The sequence below is a fragment of the Mandrillus leucophaeus genome, unplaced genomic scaffold (assembly GCF_000951045.1).
Source record: "Mandrillus leucophaeus isolate KB7577 unplaced genomic scaffold, Mleu.le_1.0 Scaffold966, whole genome shotgun sequence".
NCBI lineage: Eukaryota > Metazoa > Chordata > Mammalia > Primates > Cercopithecidae > Mandrillus > Mandrillus leucophaeus.
The window spans coordinates 123,825-147,952 of NW_012110541.1; the positions used below are offsets into that span (position 1 = coordinate 123,825).

The 24,128-nt window shown below is 39.7% G+C and overlaps 1 protein-coding gene across 1 annotated transcript in view; it reads left to right on the top strand.

Annotated features, from left to right (window-relative positions):
* GNA13 (guanine nucleotide binding protein (G protein), alpha 13) overlaps positions 1-24,128 on the top strand; it is a 46,886-nt gene that overhangs the window by 15,759 nt on the left and 6,999 nt on the right. Inside the window, exon 3 of the mRNA XM_011970705.1 lies at positions 21,739-21,789. Coding sequence (XP_011826095.1) covers positions 21,739-21,789 — 51 coding nt within the window. The remainder of the gene's footprint in view (positions 1-21,738; positions 21,790-24,128) is intronic.

Here is a 24,128-nt window from a genome sequence, read left to right on the forward strand (position 1 = left end):
TTTCAGCAGCCATGCAGTCACATGTTACTGAACACCTATAAATGAGTTAGTTACCTTTTTGTGGGCTAGGTGTTTGGTAATGAACCAAATGAAAGTAATCTCTGCCTTGATCTTAGGTGCTAGTCAGAGTAATGAAATATGCACACAAATATGTAATGACACACGTGGTAAATGCTCTGAAGGAAAAGAAACAATGAGAGACCAGGGGGATGGTCTGAGGAGGCAACATTTAGGTTAAGATCCCATGGATGAGAAAGTCCTCCAGAAAAGGAGGGGGAAGAATGCTCCAGGCAGAATGAGCACCGTCTGCACAGTTGGAAAAAAACTTACTGCCGGTCAGAAAACGTGATCCAGGCCAGGAGGGAGGAGCAAGTGAGGGAGAACTGAGGTGGAGGAGGCAGGCAGCAGCCTGTGACTGCCAGGCCTTGTAGCCCATGTTGAGGAGTTTGAGGTTTCTCTGCCTTAGGAAGCCACCAAAGGATTTTCAGCAGGATCACTCAGGCTGCTGTGTGGAAATTAGAAGGGAGTGAGGGAGAGGCTTTGCACCAGGTACTGTTTTTGGTCCTAACCAGTTCCAGAGTTAGGAGACTATTGCAGAGCAAGCAGCTTGTTGTCAGATGGTGGCCATAGAGATAAGAGAAGAAAATGGATTCAGGATATACTTTGTAGGGAAAATCATTGGAATCTGATAGATTGAATGTGGGGTAGGGGAGAAAGGCATATATTAAGAGTGACTCAAGTTTCTGGCTTTATCAACTAGGTGGATATTGGTGCTGTTTACTCAAATCACAGATTCATGGGAGAATGATATCTGAGGGGGATGATTAAGAGTTTAGTTTGGGCTACAGGCAGTCCCTGATTTACTGTGGTTTGACTTATGATTTTTTTTTACTTTATGGTGGTGCAAATGCAACACACATTTAGTATAAACTGTACTTCAGGTACCCATACAACCATTATGTTTTTCACTTTCAGTATAGTATTCAGTAAACGTTGTGAGATATTCAACACTTTAGTATAAAATAAGCTTTGTGCTAGATAATTTTGCCTAGCCATCAGCTGATATGAGTGTTCCGAGCATGTTTAAGGGAGGCTAGGCTAAGCTGTGATGCTTGGTGGGTTAGATGTATTAAATGTATTTTTGGGCCAGGCAGGTGGCTCACACCTGTAATCCCAACACATTGGGAGGCCGAGGTGGGCAGATTGCTTGAACCCAAGAACTCAAGACCAGCCTCACCAACATGGTGAGAACCGCCCCCGCCCGACCCCATCTCTACTAAAAATACAAAAAAATAGTTGGGTATATGGTGGTGTATGCCTGTGGCCCCAGCTACTCAGAGCTGAGGTGGGAGGATCCCTTGAGCCCAGGAGGTTGAGGCTGCAGTGAGCCATAATTATGCCACTGTGACTCAAGCCTGGGTGACAAAGCGAGACCCTGTCTCTAAAAATAAATGTTTTTTTTTTTTTTCTTTTTCTTTTTTTTTGAGATGGTGTCTCGCTCTGTCACCCAGGCTGGAGTGCAGTGGCGCAATCTCGGCTCACTGCAACCTCTGCCTACCTGCTTCAGACGATTCTCCTAGCTCAGCCTCCTAAGTAGCTGAGATTACAGGTGCGTGCCACCAGGCCCAGTGAATTTTTGTATTTTTGGTAGAGACGGGGTTTTCCCATATTGGCCAGGCTGGTCTCGAACTCCTGACCTTGTGATCTGTCCGCCTCAGCCTCCCAAAGTGATTACAGGCATGAGCCACTGCACCCAGCCATAAATGTGTTTTTGACTTACGATATTTTCATCTTAAGTGCTGGGTTTGTTGGGGCATAACCCCATCAGAAGTACTAGGTTGAGATCTCTGTGAGATGTCTGGGTGGAGATACCAGGTAGACAGCTTGATACATGAGTCTTGAATCCAGAACAGTTTGGGGCTAGAGATAGAAATTCAGGAGGTGTTTGTATCTAGGAGATATTTAAAGTCTGTGAAACAATTACTGAGTATAATGTTTCTGATATGATTACTCAGGGAAAGGGTGTACAAAGAGATGAGGGCTCATGGTAGAGTCTTTTTTTCATTTTTGTAGAGGCTGGGTCTCGCCATGTTGCCTAGGCTGATCTTGAACTCCTGGGCTCAAGCAGTCTGCCTGTCTTGGCCTCTCAATGTGTTGGGATTACAAGCTTGAGCCACTGTACTCAGTCTGACAGTAGAATCTTGAGAAACCTCCACATCTTTTGAGAATGTTCAGAGAGGGAGATCCTAGCAGAAATGGCCAGAAAGGTAGGAGAAATTTAGGAACATGTCATGTCATGGAAGCCAGGAAAGTGTTTCAAGAAGAAAAAAGTAGTCAGCAGTGTCCTGTGCTGGTGAGAGGTCTAGGAAGAATGACATGTGCATTGATGTTTGGCACAGGAAAGTTGCATATGCTGACTGGCAGCAGGTGCCCTGCTGAGGGAGATGCCAGCCTAGAAGGACTTAAAAGGTGAGAGAGGCAAAGAAGTGGAGAAGATTCAATTGAAGTCAAGCCGACTGTTCTCTTGTCCCTTTTACGGTACTTTCAGCCCTCTGGCTTAGTAAGTTGTGGTTTTTCTGATTTTTTTTATTTTTTATTTTTTATTTTTTATTATCATACTTTAAGTTCTAGGGTACATGTGCATAACGTGCAGGTTTGTTACATGTGTATACGTGTGCCATGTTGGCGTGCTGCACCCATCAACTCGTCAGCACCCATCAACTCGTTATTTACATCAGGTATAACTCCCAATGCAATCCCTCCCCCTCCCCCCTCCCCATGATAGGCCCTGGTGTATGATGTTCCCCTTCCCAAGTCCAAGTGATCTCATTGTTCAGTTCCCACCTATGAGTGAGAACATGCGGTGTTTGGTTTTCTGTTCTTGCGATAGTTTGCTGAGAATGATGGTTTCCAGCTGCATCCATGTCCCTACAAAGGACACAAACTCATCCTTTTTTATGGCTGCATAGTATTCCATGGTGTATATGTGCCACATTTTCTTAATCCAGTCTGTCACTGATGGACATTTGGGTTGATTCCAAGTCTTTGCTATTGTGAATAGTGCCGCAGTAAACATATGTGTGCATGTGTCTTTATAGCAGCATGATTTATATCCTTTGGGTATATACCCAGTAATGGGATGGCTGGGTCATATGGTACTTCTAGTTCTAGATCCTTGAGAAATCGCCATACTGTTTTCCATAATGGTTGAACTAGTTTACAATCCCACCAACAGTGTAAAAGTGTTCCTATTTCTCCACATCCTCTCCAGCACCTGTTGTTTCCTGACTTTTTAATGATTGCCATTCTAACTGGTGTGAGATGGTATCTCATTGTGGTTTTGATTTGCATTTCTCTGATGGCCAGTGATGATGAGCATTTTTTCATGTGTCTGTTGGCTGTATGAATGTCTTCTTTTGAGAACTGTCTGTTCATATCCTTTGCCCACTTTTTGATGGGGTTGTTTGTTTTTTTCTTGTAAATTTGTTTGAGTTCTTTGTAGGTTCTGGATATTAGTCCTTTGTCAGATGAGTAGATTGCAAAAATTTTCTCCCATTCTGTAGGTTGCCTGTTCACTCTGATGGTAGTTTCTTTTGCTGTGCAGAAGCTCTTTAATTTAATTAGATCCCATTTGTCAATTTTGGCTTTTGTTGCCGTTGCTTTTGGTGTTTTAGACATGAAGTCCTTGCCCATGCCTATGTCCTGAATGGTATTACCTAGGTTTTCTTCTAGGGTTTTTATGGTACTACTTCTGATCTTTTTAAAGTTTGAGAGGACATTGTATTTATATTAACCAGTTTATTTGAATTACAATCTCAGAAGTATTAAATATTCATAAGATTGTTAATCTGTTAGGTCAGGCAAATACAGAAGAGTTTTTCACTTTTTACTTGATTATTTTATTTATGATCATTTCCAATTTAGTTAGGGTAATAACCTGATCAGTTATATACATGGCACTCATTCATTCTTCAGCAAACGTGCTGAATACCTGCCCCTGGTATGTTCTTGGCCCAGACTAGGCCCTAGCAACCCAAGTGAACTGCCTGTCTGGCTGCCTTAATGGGAGCTCCCAATCTAGCGGGGAGCAAATGAAATGATCAGTGCGATCATATACTGCACTTTTGCAGCTGTTTTGCCAAGAGTGTGCAGAATTACTCTTTATTAACCTAAAAAAGACCTAAGAGAGCATGTAGTCGAGTTCTGTTCATGTTATATATAGAGCATAGGGCCACAGAGGTGAAGGACACATAGAGGTTAAGGTCACAGCTAGTTTTATTTATTTATATATTTATTTATTTATTTGGGACAGAGTCCCACTCTTTCACCCAGGCTGGAGTGCAGTGGCATGATGTACGCTCACTCCAACCTCTGTCTGCCAGATTTAAGTGATTCTTATGCCTCAGCTTCCTGAGTAGCTGGGACTACAGGCATGCACCACAACACCCACCTAATTTTTGTAGTTTTAATAGAGACGGGGTTTTGCCATGTTGGCCAGGCTGGTCTCGAACTCCTGGCCTCCAACAGTCCACCCGCCTTGGTCTCCCAAAGTGCTGGGATTACAGGCATGAGCCACCGTGCCTGGCCCAGCTAGTTTTAGTGATAGAGCCAAGAATCAGACTCCGGGTTGTAGGATTCCAAAGCTCAAGCCTGATACTCTGCTGCCTTGCTTTATTGCTTCCTTAGTAACAAAATTAACCAGATGGGACTTAGAAACAGGAGCTGATGTGCCATTGTACATGTTGGGCTAGTTTTCACATTCATCAGCTTTTGAAAATATTTAGAGGTTGGCCTGCTTTGCTGCCTGACTGGTTGAAGGATAAAGATGGGAAGGTATTTAGTGCTCCTTATAGGCTGTGTGGAAATTTTCTACTGGAGAGAGTTTGGTTGGGATAATGATTGAACTCTAAACTGGGAATAAAGTCATCTGGGTTTTCCTTTCACCTGTTTTGTGATCATGTGCATAGAATTACTTAATTAATGTTGATTATTGTGTAATGTTTGACTTGTAGGGTATTTTTTAGCACACCATCACAGAGCAGAATTTTCCATCTGGAGTACATTCACGAGGACTTGGGGTATTATGAAGCACTCTTATAGGCCCTTCTGTTTAGATACTAGGGGAATTGAAACTGCATTTGGGAAGTATGTCCTGTGTTGGAAAGCAGCATATTCTTTTTTTCTTTTTAATAATTGAAGTCATTTCTTTTTGGGAATCAAAAAAAATTTTTTTTTACAGTGAAGGGTTCTAGTTCTGACAGAGCTAAATATTTCTTGCTATGCTGATGGGATTATATATGATTGGCCCTTTTCAAAAAAGTATTTTAACCTTGAGGGATTTTTCAAGGCTCAGAACTCTGAAGCTTTGTTATCATTATGTGAAAACTCAAGAGTAGGAAAGTGGTTTGTCTGTTCTGAGGGAATGACTTACAGGCTCCAGAACCTAAATTAGCTTTTTTTTTTTTTAAGTGTAAAATTTTAAAACTACATGGTTTCTTGTAAAATATCCAGTTAGCCACTATCCTACCACCTCAGGACATCTCCGCTGACATTTTGGTGTATTTCCTTCCAGTATTTGAATACAATATTGGTTGTTGAGATAAGCTTGTTTGTACTTTCTGTACAACTTTATATCCTGTTAATTTAATGTTGCAACATTAGCATTTCCTGGAGGAGGTGATTTTCTCAGAGCAACAGCAAGGCATTTTTTAGAAATAGATGTGGATTTCTTATTTAAATGGAAAATTCTTCCCTGTATATATGTATTTTTTTAGCCAACAGAAGATAGTGGTGCTAAATGGTAACATGGAGCAAATATGGTTTTAATATGACCATGTTGCTACCTGATTGATCAGCAATATGTATAATGTCAGAGCTGACCCATTTGTGCAGTATTAAACTCCTTTCTCACATTTACAATTTGTACTTAATTTTGTTAAGTACCATGGCTCATGCCTGTAATCCCAGCACTTTGGGAGGCCAAGGCGGGCTGATCGTCTGAGGTCGGGAGTTGGAGACCAGCCTGACAAACATGGAGAAACCCCATCTCTACTAAAAATATAAAATTAGCTGGGCGTGGTGGTGCATGCCTGTAATCCCAGGTGCTCAGGAGGCTGAGGCAGGAGAATCACTAGAACCAGGGAGGTGGAGGTTGCAGTGAGCCAAGATCGTGTCATTGTACTCCAGCCTGGGCAACAAGAGCAAAACTCCGTCTCAAAAAAATAAAACAAATACTAAACATACAACTAAAACCTTTTTCTCTGTTTCTCCACGATGAAGCATTTTAGTAAGGTCCTTTTTTTGTGACTTCTATAGTAGGAGAATTACTAAACTGCATTGTACATTTTGTGTTAACATTTGATAGGAGTGTGGAAATACTCCTAGAACACTTGGATCATTAAGATTATTAGCCTTGGGCCGGGTGCGGTGGCTCACACCTGTAATTCCAGCACTTTGGGAGCCTGAGACGGGAGGACCACAAGGTCAGGAGATCAAGACCATCCTGGCTAACACAGTGAAACCCCATCTCTACTAAAAATACAAAAAATCAGCCGGGTGTGGTGGCAGGCGTCTGTAGTCCCAGCTACTCCACAGGCTGAGGCAGGAGAATGGCATGAACCTGGGAGGCAGAGCTTGTGATGAGCCGAGATAGCATCACTGCACTCCAGCCTGGGCAACAGAGCAAGACTCCATCGCAAAAAAAAAAAAAGATTATTAGCCTTAAATTATTTTGGTGATAAAGCCAACACAGCAACTTGATATAAAGAGGAAATTATTAATTTGTGAGCAGCAACAAGAAAAAGGCAATTTCTAGAATAAAGTAATAAGCTCTTTCCAAAAAAACTCTTATTTCATGTGCAGTAATTTATTTTTGTAGCTTATATGCTAGAAAACATTGAAATAACTTAATGAGATAAAGGTAGTGTTCTACTCATGCTATTATAGACTGTCTTACTTTGGTCTGAAAAGATACTTAATTTGAAAAAGAAATTTTCAAATATTGGGATGGTTTATGATGTAACTAATTTTAGTTCTTTTGGAATTTTTTTTTTTTTTTTTTTTTTTGAGACGATGGAGTCCTGCTCTGTGGCCCAGGCTGGTGTGCAGCGGGGCGATCCGGCTCACTGCAACCTCCACTTCTGGGGTTCAAGTGATTCTCCTGCCTCAGTCTCCCAAGTAGTTGGGACTACATGCACCCGCCACCACACCCAGCTAATTTTTGTATTTTTAGTAGAGACAGGGTTTCACCATATGGCCCAGGCTGGTCTCAAACTCCTGACCTTGTGACCCACCTACCCTGGCCTCCCAAAGTGTTGGGATTACAGGCATGAGCCACCAAGCCCAGCCTCTTTTGGAAATTTTAACTGATAAACATAGAAATTGCTGGCAAGAAATTTGGAACTGTGTATTCACTTGGAGTCTGCTTAATTTTTATATATCTACACAGCAAAGGAAAATGGCTTGTTGGCTATAAGTTTTGTTCCTCATGAACTAAACATTTTACTCCTCCTGAACTAAATAGAAAGGCACGACGGGTGGTACTTTAAGTATGCTGTAATTTTTTAAAATTATTTTTAAAGGCAGGGTCTCATTTTGTCACCTAGGCTGGAGTGCAGTGGTGCAATCATAGCTCACTATGGCCTTGCACATCTGGGCTCAAGTAATCCTTCTGCTTCAGCCTTTTAGTAGCTGGACTACAGGTCCACCACACACCCACACCCAGCTGATTTCTTCTCTTTATATAGAGATGGTGTCTTGCTCTTTTGCTCAGGCTGATCTCGAACTCCTGTGTTCAAGTGATCCTCCCACCTTGGCCTCCCAAAGCATTGGGATTACGGATGTCAGCCAGTGTGCCCAGCCTAACTATGCTCTAATGATAACGATGACAGTATTACCCTTGTTGAAAACATACGCTATGCATCACATCAAGTACTGTGGATTTTGTTTTGTTTTGTTTTGTTTTTTAAGATGGAGTCTCGCTCTGTTGCCCAGGCTGGAGTGCAGTGGCGCGATCTTGGCTCACTGCAACCTCTGCCTCCTGGTTTCAAGCAATTCTCCTGCCTCAGCCTCCTGAGTAGCTGGGATTACAGGCGCCAGCTACCACGCCCGGCTAATTTTTGCATTTTGAGTAGAGATGGGGTTTCACCAAGTTGGCCGGGCTAGTGTGGAACTCCTGACCTCAGGTGATCCACCCGCCTCAGCCTCCCAAAATGCTGGGATTACAGACATGAACTGCTGTGCCCAGCCTAGTACTGTGTTTTTTTCCCAGAGAAAAATGAAGTCGTAGAGAAAGCCATGGGGCAAAAAAGGCAATATCAACATAAAGACCAATAGAATAGGTCCCTTGTGACAACCAGGCAAAATGAGAATGTTGGAAAGGCATTAAGTAAAAGAAGTGAAACTGGTCCATGGTAAGCTCTGAGAACCAGGAGGAGAGTTTTGTATGCTGTATGTAAGCCAGCCTCTGGACTGGGAAGGCCTTCGAGGTAGTATATTTCAAATGTTTGAAATAAGATGGTTCCAAGATTTTTTAACTTTAAAATCATTTTCAAAGCTGTGAATAAACTTAAAATATAACCAGGCCTGGTTTTGTATTTACTGTCTTTAAGGAATTGCATGTAATAGACTTCAGATAAATAGTCTAGACAGAACAATATCATGGTATATTTCATATTTTTATGTTAATATGTGGAGAGACAGTAGAGAAAGGACAGATAGGATGGGAAATTGAGTGTAAGTAGTAACAAATATTACCTTCTGTCTTTTTACTAGCTATATCCTCGGATTGAATCGAAAAGTCTTGGTTGATTAACCAGCCTTAACCCCAGAGTTTTCCATTTTGTATCTATTTATGTTTGACATTTAATTCTTGCTGAAAACTTTATGTAAGTACATGCTAGATGGAAAGTCTTCTGAATAGACTCCATTATAAGCCTACTCTTGTATTGAACCTGGACTGAAGTTATCACTGTATACGTATGTGAATTATTGATAAAAGCCTATATCTAGGTCTCTTTTATACACACGCACACACACACACACACGGTCTCTCTATGTTGCCCAGGTTGGTGTAGAACTCCTGGGCTCAATAGATCCCTCTGCCTCAGCTTACTGAGTAGCTGGAATTACAGGCATGCACGGCCATGCCCAACTCTTAGGTCTTTTTTAAAACCAAGGCAATAACTTTGCTATTGAATAGCTTTCCCCAAGCATATGCTTAATGAGTCCTGCCTAATGAATATTTAGAAAACATTCTGACCTGGATTTGTTTTGGGATTATAACTCTGATGGAAATTAAAGGCATATTATAGGTCTATAAAAACCTTATGCTAATAAAGGTCCTCATAGTTGTGATTAAGTATGAATACACTTAGATTTCCAGTTTTCTCTCATATCACTTGATTCTTTTTCCTCTTTGAAATGTTCCAAACTTGCAAAACAAAGGACTTAACATATGCATGGGAAGTGTGTAAACCATTTTAAACCATTGGGCTTAGCTATTTTAGAACACAGACATTTACAGTCGTGTGCCAGGAAGATGTTTTGGTCAATGACTGACTGCATATAAGATGGTAGCCCCATAAGATTATAAGGGCGCTGCCCTATACAGGTGTAGCATTTTAAAATCTTTCATACTATATCTTTACTGAAACTTTTCTATGTTTAGATAGACTAATACTTACCATTGTGATACCGTTGCCTGCCCTATTCAGTACAGTAACATGCTATACAGGTTTGTGCCTAGAAGCAATAGGCCATATCATATAGCCTAGGTCTGTAGTAGGCTGTGTGTACTAGTACTTAATTTAGATGTCCTGCTCTTTATGGCACTTGGTTGGTTCTCTATAAAGAAAAACTGGATATAAACTTTGAATTATACTTTCATTTTTGGAATCACTTGTATACTTCGGTTTCAGAAGAAACTCTACTTAATTATCTTGGTAATAAGATTGTTTCTTCTTGGAAAGATTGTTTTACTTTCAATATTTTTTGAGCTGTTTGCTTTTAAAAGACGCATATAGGTGATGTTAGCCTCATAACTAAAGAGATCTCAACACATAAAAATTGGATACTTTTTTAAAAAATTGAGATGGGGTCTCGCTATGTTGCCCAGGATGGTCTTGAACTCCTGGGCTCAAATAGTCCTCCCACCTCGGCCTCCCAAAGTGCTGAGATTACAGGCATGAGCCACCACACCCAGCCAAAATTGGATACTTTTTAATTCACTTTATTTAGTTCTTTATAATTGCCATGTTTTTTTCAAAGTGAAATTTCTGCCATTTACGTACATACGTAATTGGCCTGCAATTAAATTCTGGACATTTTACAAGACTAAGCAATGATGTTTTATTTTAGTAGCAAACAAACTTTTGAATAGCCTACTTCAGTGTGACCTTCATTATAATGTGACCTTCATTATAGTCTATAAAATCCAGTAAAATGAAGTTAATTACATGTGTGTTGCATATTATTACCTAACATTCTCATTGTCAGAATTTGACCTTTGTCAAATTCCCAGTATTAATCATTAGAATATATACTGTCTATGACAAAAACAAAACCTTTCAAATTCTGCATAATCTGTGATTCTTCACTAGCATCTGGAGATATAATCTTGGAGTAGTTAATAGCCCTGCTTGGTCCTTACTTTGAATTTGGATCTGCTAAAACTTCAGGTTTAAAAATATTCTGAAAGTTTCTAAATCTGCTCAGAGAAAAAGCAGTTAGGAAGATTTGTCATCATCTTTGCCCCTTCCAAATTCTATCTTTGTATTATTTTCTTTGAACTACCAGGATACTTTATTTCTCTTTTATGGGATGTCTTTTTGATTGATGTTAACACTGAATGGTTACTTACATGGAGTAGGAGCTTCCCATTTTGTCTTAGCATCTTCCCGAACCTCTGTCTACAGTGCTCTTCAAAGCATTCAGACTTTCTTTGAAAAGGGTCATGCGCTTTATGCCACTGAAGATCTTTGCGATGTACATTTGAGTTGATCTCTTTTTCTGTCTTTAGCATTTACATTTATAAACAAGTGGAATTTAGTGGCAGAAAGTTGCCTTTAAAAAAAAAAAAACCTTCCCGTTCAATGTATTATGCTTGTAACAACTCTGACATTTGTAGAAATAGTAAGATGGAAACAGGATGTCATAAAGGGGAAGTTATAATACAAAAAATTCAGCAGATGTTTATGTAGCTATTGCTATGTACAGGGTAAAATTGCTATCCTAGGATACAGGGAGGTGTAGCAAAGAGATTTGGAGTCTGAATTTGACATATAGGACTACATATAAAAATAAAGAAGTGCCATAAGTGGTATAAACTATAAGTGAAAAAGATACTGAGTGAAGTGTCTGATTACCGAGAGTTGGGAAGTTGCAGTGGAGGTAGGGGAAAAATAAGAATCAGAATATATTAAATTCTTGGTTCTGCCACTAAAACAGTTTTATTGGCTAAGCCACCTAACTTCCCTGACCTTTAGGCTTCTCATCTGTAAAATGGAGCATAAGGTTACTTGTTCTCCAAGCTGTCTTTCAACTTAAAATTTGTCTTTGTTCCCTGTATAATAGTAAGAACCGCAGAAAAGGAGAAGGGGAGGTGGAGGCAGAGGCGTATGGGGGAAATGGTGTTAGGTAGAGGAGGTAGGAATATGCACAGAATTTTCCAGAAGCATGAGGAGATGAGCATGGAGCTTGTTTCATAGGGAAAAGTAGGAGATAATGTTGGAGATAGTCAGTTGGGACTAGCTGGAGAATTCAAACACGACATGCTAACTGCATAACTAATTCAGCATTTTATCAGATACTATTATCTTTCTCCTATTTTAGGTAGTTCTTGGTAAATACTTTTTGACTCAGCAGCACAACCCAACAGTATCCTTGATCCTTCAGTGTTCACCAAGTTTCTCCCAACATCTTTAACGTTTCTCATTCAGGTGAACTTCTCAGTATTATATCAGTAACTGCCTCTTTTTTTTTTTTTTTTCTTTCTTTCTTTCTTTTTGTTTTTACCTCCTTTTTAAGAAACAAAATCTGTAGTATTCCTCTTTAAGGAAACTGTCACCTAGTTGGGGAAGGCTAGATTCTAGAGGCTAGATTCTAGAAGGCAGGGGCTATAGCTCTCTGGAAAGTGTGTATGTAGGGGAAAAGGGGGCTGCAGATTGGAAGAAGAAGGTGTTGTGGAACTGAAGAGTAAAGTAGGGAGGCAGGAATTAGAGATAGTTTGATCTGTTTTCCTTGACTTTCATCTTTCTTGGTGACCTGAAAGTTGCTTAAGGTTGTGGTGCTATCATCCTAGTGTTGAAGCAAGACAAGTGATCTAGAGTCATACCTTTCATGATATATGAAATAGTCTTCTTTTTAGGCTCAAGTATTTCATGAAATGCCCTAAGTACCAGTGAGCTAATTACTTCAAGAGGCAACTGCTACCATTTAGGAAAATTCTAATTACAGTGGTTCTTGCAAGTAGATGATGAGCAACCTTAAGAATCACCTGTGAAGTGTTATTCCCCCCCTCCCTTCTTCCTTATATGGTAGGCGGTATTCTTTTTTCTTTTTCTTTGTCTTTTTTGAGACAGTCTCACTCTATCAGGCTAGAGTGCAGTGGCGTGATCTCAACTCACTGCAACCTCTGCCTCCTGGGTCAAGCAATTATCCTACCTCAGCCTCCCAAGTATCTGAGACTACAGGTGCCCATCACCATGCCCGCCTAATGTTTGTACTTTTAGTAGATGGGATTTTACCATGCTGGCCAGCGTGGTCTCAAACTCCTGGCCTCAAGTGATCTGCCCACCTTGGCCTCTCAAAGTGCTGGGATTGTGGGCATGAACCACCACGCCCAGCATTGTTTTCTTAAATGATAGAAATTTTGAATATTTGGTTTTGTTTTTGCCTCTCACATCATTCTTAGGAAAGCCTTTTGTTGTAAAGGAGAAATTAGCATGTCAGTGTTCCTAGTTTCAAGAAGAGTCCAATTCTGTGATACTCATTTTTTTCAAACGTATATATTATTTAACGCTATATGCGAATAATACCAGGGATACAATGACTAATAAGGCAAAAACCATCCCCAGGAACAATCCTTCGTAGAAAAGGAAATAAAACAAGTACACAGATGATCGCGATGAGGTAGAAACTGACTCATGCCTTAGGAGGTACTGATAAAACCGCCATGGAAATTTAAGCAAAAGATTTTCTTAGTTTTTTAAAGGGTCCCCAGTGGCTGGATGTGGTGGTCCGCCTGTAGTCCCAGCTACTCGGAAGGCTGAGGTGGGAGGACTGCTTGAACCCAGGAATTTGAGACCAGCCTGGGATACAAAGCGAAAACCCATCTCTTTTAAAAAAAAAAAAAAAAAAAAAGAATATGCTGGGAAAAGGTTCATGTGTATGTCTTTATAACCACTGTTACATTTTGATGAGTCTCCTCATAATCTCATTTTCTGTGCAGTTTTCTTAAAAGGGGGTTCATACTATATTAGATCTTGTATAATCTAGAAGTTCTGTGTGTTAATGAACCTCCTCTGCTTCATATTTTTTAAATTATACTTACTTTGAAAGTGGCTTTGTTTTATAGTCCATATAAACTTGGCTTATGATTTGTGAAAATGAGTAGTTTTGTTTTTGTTTTTAATGGAAAGTCTTACGTCTAAGCCATAGAGTATTTTCTAGTCATGGCTTCCTGATACTGATAAGTATTTATAGATCATCACTCCCTTTGGGGATCAGATGATAAAGTGATAGATTGTATTTGTCAATTATGTTGGTATTGGAACTCTGACTTGACTCAGAAGGATATTGTAGTCTTGATTTGAAGGATTTGAGGTTTAAGGGTTGGATGTGATTTTTGTTTTATCTTACGGGTTTTTTTTTTATTTTGGCGGAGAGTAGTGATTTGGTCTTATTTTGGGAGTATAAAATATAGAAAATCATATAGTTTTTGGGTTTTTAGTGACGATTAACAAATACATAAAATGATAATTATGTTTGGCAGGGTAGGCCTCTCATTTTAACTCTGAAAATTAAAACCTTACACATTACTTATAATTTTTATTTGTTGTGTCTTATCTGCTGTTTTCATCATAGTGCAGTTTTTTACCTGTTTACCACATAAAAAGATGGAGAGTGCTGCTTTTTAGTTATGGCTCACTGTAGTCTTGAACTCCTAGGCTCAAGTAATCCTCCCACCTCAGCCTCCCAAATAGCTGGGACCACAGGCGTGCACCACCACACCTGGCTGATTTTATTTTTTTGTAGAGATGAGATCTCTCTCTGTTTCCTAGGCTGGGTCTCGAACTCCTGGGCTCAGGCCATCCTCCCACCTTAGCCTCCCAAAGTGCTGGGATTACAGGCATTGAGCCACGGAACCTGGCCAGGGAGTGCTGCTTATTAAGCATTTTTAATTGCTTATTTACCTATCATGCAATGTGTAAGTGTCTGTTATAGAAGCAAATTAATTTTGTAAGTTTAAGTGAGGTTTCAGGTTCCTTAGGGTCCTATTGCTAAAATATAAGTAGCACTTACGATAACTTTTCCCATTTGCACTTCTTAGCATGTTCAGTAATGTTAATCTGGAGTATCAGGTCCATTAATTTTTAACCACAAAGTCTGAGTTAGCTTGAAAGCTGTGGACTATGGTGAACATTTGAAAATAGGCTCTAGGGGTATAGACAGGTAGGCAGCTAGAGCTATAGTACAGTAGGAAGTAAAATTTGTCAGAATTGTCTAAGTTTTTTTAAAAGAGGAAGCTATATGTAGACTTAATTTTATTGTTTATGATTCAGATATCCCAAAAGAAGGCCTGATGTTTTCTTGTGAGACATGGTGAATTATGAAGAATGCAAATGCTGCTTGAAATTCACTCTTACGGCTGGGTGCGGTGGCTCCTGCTTGTAATCCTAGCACTCTCGGAGGCTGAGGTGGGTGGGTTGCTTGAGTCCAGGAGTTTGAGACCACCCTGGGCAACATACTGAAACCCCATCTCAACTAAAAATACAAACCATTAACCAGGCATGGTAGCGAGTGCCTGTAATCCCAGCTATGCTGGAGGCTGAGGTGGGAGAATCACCTGAGCCCAGGGGTCAAGGCTACAGTGTGCTGTGCTGACATTTGTGCCACTACTCCAACCTGGATAACCAAAGTTGAGACCCTGTCTCAAGAAAACAAAAAACAAACCTATTTTTACAATAAGATAAAACTACGCTAAATTTCTTACCTTGGCATTTTTAGAAGACTTTAAAAACAGATTTTGTATAATTGATCCTAAAAGATGAAATTAATATGGAATCCAGTTTTGAGTAAAATATATATCCAGATTTGAAGTAATGCTAGGTCTGACTGCGTCACAATCAATTCTCTTGGAACTTGCTAAGATTTTGATTGGGTGGATTTGTTTGGAGACCTGGTAATCTATTTTTAATAAGCACATTAGGTAATTCTGATAGACTACTACCAGGATTAAGAATCATTGGTCTAGAAATGCATAAAGGGTCAGTTAGTATAATATTTTAGGCACTGTATGCCAAGGGAAGAAGTCAAGGGCATTAGGTATGTATTTATATAACAATTTTTATCAGTGAGATTAAAAATATAAACTTGTGTGTGAGTTTTTGTGGCTAGGAATGTGAAAAAAAATTGGATTATTTTGCAGGGATAACATTTTGCTTATTGGGATTCAACATTTTAGCTTTTTTTTTTTTTTGTCAAAATCAGTTGCAGATGTTCCTCAATTCTGATCTGTAATGAGATTTTACACATTTCATCCTCAAAAATATATTTTCACACAGATACTGCCAAATGAGCATATGATTTTTTTTTTTTTTTAATTTTTTGGAGAAGGTCTTGCTCTGTCACCCAGGCTGGAGTGCAGTGGCAGGATCACAGCTCATTGCAGCTCCAACCCCCGGGATCAGGTGATCCTCCTACCTCAGCCTCCCTAGTAGTTGGGACTACAGGCACATGCCACCACACCAAGCTAATTTTTTAACTTTTTGTAGAGATGAGGTCTCAGTATGTTGCCTAGGCAAGTTTTAAACTCCTGGGCTCAAGCAATCCTCCCACTTTGGCCGCCTTCCAAAGTGCTGGGATTACAGGTTTGAGCCACCGTGCCAGCCATAGCATATGATTTTTATTGAGCATAATCATTGCTTGAGAGATACTTACAGAATTCTGTTAGATTCTTCTCAGTGTTTGCCTCTTAGCGTGTCATTACATTGCAGATTAACCACTTGAAGGTTAGGTAGAAGCTCTTCATTTGCATAAATGGATTTTGAAATATGGAAATTTTCTTTGCACTTACATAGAGGTCTGAAAGATGCTGTTGGAACTGTAGTTAGAGTTTAGAAATATTATGTCCACTGGGAATTTGTATGGGAATGGAAGTCTCAATTCTTGTTTTTAACTTTTGACGGGAAAGGAAGTATATAAAGCAGTTTGACATTGTTTTGATTAAAACTATGCTAGCTGTCGAAATGACTACCAGAGTGTAAGTTTCACCAACAATGCCGTTTTGCTTTGTAATTTTAGACTGAATTCATTCAGAAATCAAATCAAGTCTGCCCTCAGGCTAATTTCCGAAACCATTCAGTGTTCAACAGTAGTGGTTACGGGTAGTTCTTGTTCAGGAAAAGAAATGAGTTCCATCCCTGTGCTCAGAAAAATGCCAGTAAAACTTTAGCACTGCTAAGACATCAAACTGTCAGAATTTTCACTTTTTGTTTCTGACAAAAACTCCTGACCTGATGATGGTCAAGTACACAGGAGCGTGTTAAATTCATCATTGACACTACTCATTCAGGAACACATGATAGATTCCTGTGTTTCCCACAGGGTCCATGCTCATGAGTAATGCGGTGAATAACCCTTACACACATTTTGTATGTTTGACCCCTTTTCTGTTCCATGCGTTTTTACCACCGTCAGTTGTAACACAGCCTAGCATATTCCAGTTTAGGTTGTACTCATTTAGTGTTTTCTCAGCTTCTCTGAAAATATTCTCACACGTAGCTCTTCCGCATGGTCTATTCATACAGGCTGGTTCTTCAGTCACTTCAAACTTGGCATTGCTTCCCCAAGTAAACAACAACTGAGCATTGTGGTAATAAACTCAGCAAAAGCCAAGGAAAACCACTGAACTAATTTGCCATGTTTCTTAATTGACAGTTGATGGTTGTTCCCAGTGTCCTCAACTCTGAGCAGCTGATATCACTGAAAGGCCAATAGTCTTAAACAAGATTATTTTCTCTGGCCATATTTCTTCAGCTGTTACAATCAAACATGAGTTACTAACTCACTTGGCAAGTGGCATTCCTTGCTTGTCTAACAAAAACTTTGAAAACACTTTGGTTGCAGTCTCATTTCATTTTTTGTTTTGGTGAAGAAATTCTGCAACAATAAGCTATTCTATTTTAAAATTTTGTGTGTGTTTTGTTTTTGTTTTATGACCGTTGCTTTTCTGTGGATTAGGAGGATTGAAGAAAGCTTAGTCTGTAAATGTTGGCATACGTTGTATTCCTCTAGCGTAGCTATGGTGTCATTGCATAATAAATAATGCTTTACCATGGAATTTGATAGCAAAATTATTTACATCCCGGTGTGCCTTAAAAGTGTGGTGTTCAGGGCCTTCTTTTTATTTGGATGGATGTGTATTTACTACTATTTTTTTTTTAATGTCATGGTGTGGCAATACTGGTGACACTTGCAACATTTTCAAGTTCTAACTGTCAGTGCAGTTTGTGGTGCACCAAGCAGTGGTGCAAAGTGATGAGAGCACCACACTGCCTCAGTCTCCACCCCTCACCTCTGCTGTTAGTACCTGGAAGTTCCTATAGACAATATACCAACAGGTGAGCGTGGCTGTGTTCCAATACATTTTTATTTATGGATATTGAAGTTTGAATTTCATATCAGTTTTACATGTCATGAAATAGTCTTTTAATTTTTTTCCCCAACCATTTAAAAATGAGCCATACAAAAACAGGCATTGGGCTGGATTTGGCCTTCAGCTATATAGTTTGTGGACAGACCCCTGGTCCAGAATCTAGAGAAATACAAGGAGCGATCCATTTGTTCTCAACCAGCTCTTCCTTCTGCCGTAATAGTACTTCACTAGCACTGCTGCAGTTGTGTATACTTTTTCAGTGGTGCTGTGTTGAGGATCATTTGAAAGATCTTAATACATATTGCCAAATGGCTTTCTAGAGTATGTTTACCTTCTTTTTATTAGAAAATCTATATTTGATACCCGTCTCTATAAACTTTCTGTTCTATTCTTCAGGCATGGATCAGACTTTGCTAAGACTCTCCTCTTTACCTGTTTTCTATAAGCAGAGTTGCTGTTTTCTTATTGACATAAAACCAGTGGTGTTTTAGAGTATGTTCTGAAACAGGAGATCAGTTCTTCTTGTGTGTTTTTTGGCTATCCAGCTTAAATTCCATATCCTTTTAAAGAAGTGCATTCTGAATCCTTTCCTTTATATATTTTAGCTGTGCAGAAGAGAGCGTTGAATACAAATGTCACCTGTTCAGTAACTGGGTCGATAAGCTGCTAAGCCTCTCTATGACTATGAATTTGTTTAATAGGAATTATTTTCTAACTTTTGTTCTCAGCTTTTCTGTTACCTTCAGGCTTAGGACTCCTGACCCATTTTGTCTTTACAAGCAAAGAATGTTTATAACAAATTATTCTTGTGAAGTGGGGGCAACATTGAGGCCATTCCAGCTTAGACACTACTTTGTAAAACTTACGTGAAATATGGTTCATGGAACCTCATAGACTTCTAATACTCAAAGGGTAACTGAAGCTCACCTAATATTGTTCGTTGACTTTGTCAATAATAAAATCTATCTTGTGGCTAGAACCCAGGTCCACTGGCTGCTATGCCATTTAAATGAAGCTGAAATATCCACAAGGCTAAAGAAATATTGGAACACTTTTCAGAGTGCCATGCTACTTTATACTTTTCAGCCTTACTGCAGTAACCTAGAAAGTTACCTGTAGTGTTCTGAACAGAGAAAAAAGAACTAAAGGCAAAATAAAACATCTTAAGTTTTTAAAGTGTTAACTGTGAAATGAAATTTCTTTGAAAGTTTATTTTTAAAATTCCCAGGCCACTCATGGTAGCTTATGCCTGTAATCCCAGCACTTTGGGAGGCCGAAACAGGTGGATCACCTGAGGTTAGGAGTTCAAGACCAACGTGGCCAACAAATTAGCTGGGTGTGGAGGTACACACCTGTAATCCCAGCTACCCCAGAGGCTAAGGCAGGAGAAAGGTTTGAACCCAGGAGGCAGAGGTTGTAGTGAGCCAAGATCGCACCATTGCACCCCAGCCTGGGCAACAGATTGAGACCTTGTCTCAAAATAAAAAACAAAAACAAAAATTCCCTTCAGTAACATAAAATGAACTGGGAAAAGTCTCAAGACTCAAGTTATAACCAGCGAAAAGTGAGTCTTAAACCGATAATATTCTTGCCCACTACCTTAAATCGTTTACTTATTAGCAAAGAATGTGGAAACAACACCACTTGAATGAGTCACAACAAAAGCAGATTTAGGATTAGCAGCCACATGGCATATGAGGAAAGGAGAACTTAACTTTAAATCAGTGGAACTAACTGAAATTGTTGCACAGGGCGGAACTTAAGTGGTTGGTTATCCATTGAACCACTGAACTTCTTCATGTAACTCTGGGGGAAATGGAGGCCTGAAGAAGTTTAGAGACTTGGCCAGATCACTCCTTGTTAGAGAAAGGACTGAAATTCACATCTTTTCCTTAACATTAATATTAGACAACAAGAAGACTTTGATCACTTCTGAAATTGTTAGGAAAAAATTATTGAAGGGTAACTTTCTCCCAGTAATTCATGTTTTATCTGCCAGACACTTTAGGAAGGTAGGAGGAGAGGAAACTAGTTGCCTAGTACTGAGCTTCGTGTAAAATTTGAATGAGGACACAAAACAGACAAAAAGAAGTGATAAGAAGCTGTTGAGCTCACTGAATCCGGAGACATCATCATGTTTCCATGGCCTCCATTTTTATTTTTTTAATTTTTCTGTTTTTAATTTTGTTGGGCACATAATAGATTCATATATTTCTGGCGTACATGAGCTGTTTTGATACAGGCATGCAATGCATAATAATCACATCATGGAAGTATAGGGTATCTATCCCTTCAGGCATTTATTCTTTATGTTACCAACAATCCAATTATACTCTTTTAGTTATTTCTAAATGTACACTTAAATTATTAGTGACTATAGTCACCCTGTTGTACTATCAAATACTGGGCCATGTTCACTCACTTTAACTATCTTTTGTACCTATTAGCTGTCCCCACCTCCTGCCACCCCAACCCCTGCTGCCCTTCCCAGCCTTTGGTAACCGTCCTCTCTATCTCCATGGGTTCAATTGCTTTGATTTTTAGCTCCCGCAAATAAGTGAGAACATGCAATGTTTGTCTTTCCGTGCCTGTCTTACTTCACTTAACGTAATGACCTACAGTTCCATGCATGTTGTTGCAAATGACTGAATCTCATTCTTTTTTATAGCTGAGTAGTACTCCATTGTGTATATGTATCACATTTTCTTTATCCATTCATCTTTTGATGGACACTTAGGCTGCTTCCAAATCGTGGCTGTTGTGAAGAGTGCCGCAGTAAACATGGGAATACAGATATTTCTCTCCTCCATATCCTCATTTCCTTTCATTTGGGTATATACCTAGCAGTGCCATTGCCGAACACTGCCGAATCATATTGTGGGATCTTGAGACCAAAAAATTACATAACTGCTACTTTCAAGTCTTGTTACTCAAAGTATGGTCCAAAGCACTCCTTGAATCGCAGAAACTGGGGTCCCACCTAGACCTACTAAACCAGAGCCTGCAGTGTGAGGAGATCTTATGATTCCCAGGCATACTAAATGAGGTGCTGCTTTCAGGAACACTTGGAAGTAGCTTCAGGCAGGGTCGGTGCTGCAGCTGTAGAATCCCGCGAGAAAGGAAACGCAGCGGGTGAGGACTAGGAGACTCGGACACAGAGCCCTTCTTTCCCAAAATAGTTCCCCTGTTTTCTGTGTCCTCTGGTCAAGTGTTTTCATGTTAGGAATGTATTCTCATATAGTTTAGATGTTTGAAATTGCTTGGAGGTTTCGTAGAGAAAACTGGGCTCAGAGAGGATAGGCCACTTGGTAGAAGATGTATTGGAGATGTGAAGCCAGCAGCACTATCCAGGACCTTCCTGAGCAAGGCACTCCTGTCCCTGCCTGTGACTGGGGGATTTTGTATAGTATTCTTACCTCATCTCTGGTTTGGTTTGTCTCTGAAGATAACTACCATCGCTACTAACTTACTCACTTTAGCTAGAAAATGTAGACAAAAAGACTGTCACTTAAATTTCAGTTTTAAATTTATGTTTTATCTCAAAAGCAGTTTTCTAATTATATGTCTTCGCTGTGGATACATAGTTATAGCAAAAAGCATGCGTGTAATTCTGTCCAAATAGATGATCACTTGGGATATTGATGCTATAAAGCATTTGTGAAATCAGCCTGCCTTTGCAGATTTAGCATTCTGTGACAGAACAGACGTTTTATATGTTTTTAGGAAGGTTAGCTGTCTGAAATTGGTGACTAAACAAAGTCTGTTTGGGTTAAGTATACAACCAGACAGTATAATATAAACTGTTGTAACAAGATCTTCCATTTCTAAGCCCTAATAACTATTTGTTTTCTTCTTGTTTTTAGGGTGAATCTGTAAAATATTTCCTGGATAACTTGGATAAACTTGGAGAACCAGTAAGTGTTTAAACTGAATGTTTATGTTTAGTGCCGTTTGAAAGCAGAAGTCAGGATATCGATGTTAGGAAATTTAGAAAAATTATGTATTAAACTATTTCTCTCTCTCTGTCTCTTTTTTTTCTTTTTTTTAAGTGATGGCATTCTCATTCTTCCCTGCTTTATTTAGAGTGATTGGTAGCTCAGAAAATTGAATGATTTTTATTTTTTCAAAATGAAAATATTTATATTGTTTAATCATGACACTTTTTTCTCCCTCTAACTGTCCAGGTCTCTACCATTTTCTTGAGGAATGCTTTATCTGCTATTTCTTGGAAGTAAAACTGTTTAGAGAAAGAAGTTTATGTTTGAAAATGATATTGTGCATTATCTATTATACTTTAGTGTCTTTGGGTGTTTTGTTTGTAAACAGAAATAGAACACAGTGGGCTGACTGATTTCCAAATCTTTTGACAAATGACATTTTCGAATTCGTGCCCCCTTTGTGTTGAGTTACGGAGCAGGAGGGCTAGATTCTGAAGGTCTGCTGAAGAGACTCCACGAGGTAGGAGGAGTCGCCCTTGGAAAGAGCGTTTGTCATTTTCCTGTAGATATTCCTCGGAGCCGGCAGCTCTAAGCTGGCGCTGTGGCCAGCGGGGCCCACTGCAGGCAGAGCAGCTCCGCTTGTTTGACCTCCGTGTTGGACGTACGCAGAAGAGTTCACTGGGAGAAAGGTTTCTGCTGTTTAGGAAAATTTTGAAAATCATTGCCTTAGAGTCATCTGTTACTCTCTAAATGTAGTGCAGCTTCATTTGCCTCCTCATAAGGCAAATGTCTTCTTCACACAGCTGGTATGAGTGTGTCCTCATCAACAGACTCTGCTCTGCCAGACTATTTAGCACTTGATTACATGAAGTTCTGTGCTTCATGTGAAGCAGCCTTTAGATTGCCAACTAGATTGTTAGCTTTAATAGAGACAATAATAGAGAACTTTTTATTTTTATGGAATTACATTTTTTCAAAGCTCAGGGCCAGCATGTTTCTGAAGGAGCTGGTGTAGGTGTATGCTGTAAATTGGTATTGCCTTCTAGAAAGCAGTTGGGTGTTAAGTATCCAGAGTCATTAAAATGTTTGTAACCTTTAATCTTATAATCGTATTCCTGATTATTTTAATCTTAGGAAATAGTCCAAAATTAAAAATAGGCTGGGTGCGGTGGCTCATGCCTGTAATCCCAGCACTTTGGGAGGCCGAGGCGGGCGGATCATGAGGTCAGGAGATCGAGACTATCCTGACTAACACGGTGAAACCCCATCTCTACTAAAAATACAAAAAATTAGCCGGGCGTGGTGGCGGGCGCCTGTAGTCCTGGCTATTCGGGAGGCTGAGGCAGGAGAATGGTGTGAACCCTGGAGGCGGAGCTTGCAGTGAGCCGAGATCACCACTGCGCTCCAGCCTGGGCGACAGAGCGAGGCTCCGTCTCAAAAAAAAAAAAAGAAAAAAAGAAAAAATAATGTGCTTGAGAATTTTAGTTGCAGTATTTCTGTTCATTATGGCTAAAAATTGGAAACAACCTTAATGACCACTAGTAGGGGAATGTTCATGTGAAGTACAACACATGAATGCATTTGGTCTATGTGATTGTCTTGTAAAACGAGGTATGACTGTATCAGCATATGGAGCAGTTCACAAAATATTAAGCAAAAACGTAGAGGTAGGCTGAACATTGTGTGCATATGCTGATTATAAGTAAAGTAGGCGTGTATGTGAACAAAAGCTAGAAAACATGGAAAAGCTAACACTTGAGTCCTAGGGTTATTTAATGAATGGCTGTTGGTTGCCAGTAGCTAAGAACCCGCCTACTTTTTAAAAATTCTTGATTCTGGCTGGGCGCAGTGGCTCACGCCTGTAATCCCAGCACTTTGGGAGGCCAAGGCGTCCCAAATCACTTGAGGTCAGGAGTTCGAGACCAGCCTGGCCAAAATGGTAAAACCCCATCTTTACTAAAAATACAAAAAATTAGCCGGCCGTGGTGGTGCACGCCTATAGTCCCAGCTACTCGGGAGGCTGAGGCAGGAGAATCGCTTGAACCCAAGAGGTGGAGGTTGCAGTGAGCCGCACTCCAGCCTGGGCAACAGAGCAAGTCTCCATCTCAAAAAAGTATGTATATATATGTTCTTAATTCCATTGCAGTATTTTGGGACAGTGAGTATTCTTGTTGTAATGAAATTTCAAAATCATATTACACTATTCAGAAAGGCATGAAGTGCAGCATTGTGAATAACGGTCAGCATTGTTTTAAATCCTGCCTTGATTTTTAAAATATTTTGACCTTGATGATAAATATTAGCTGTTCTGCCCA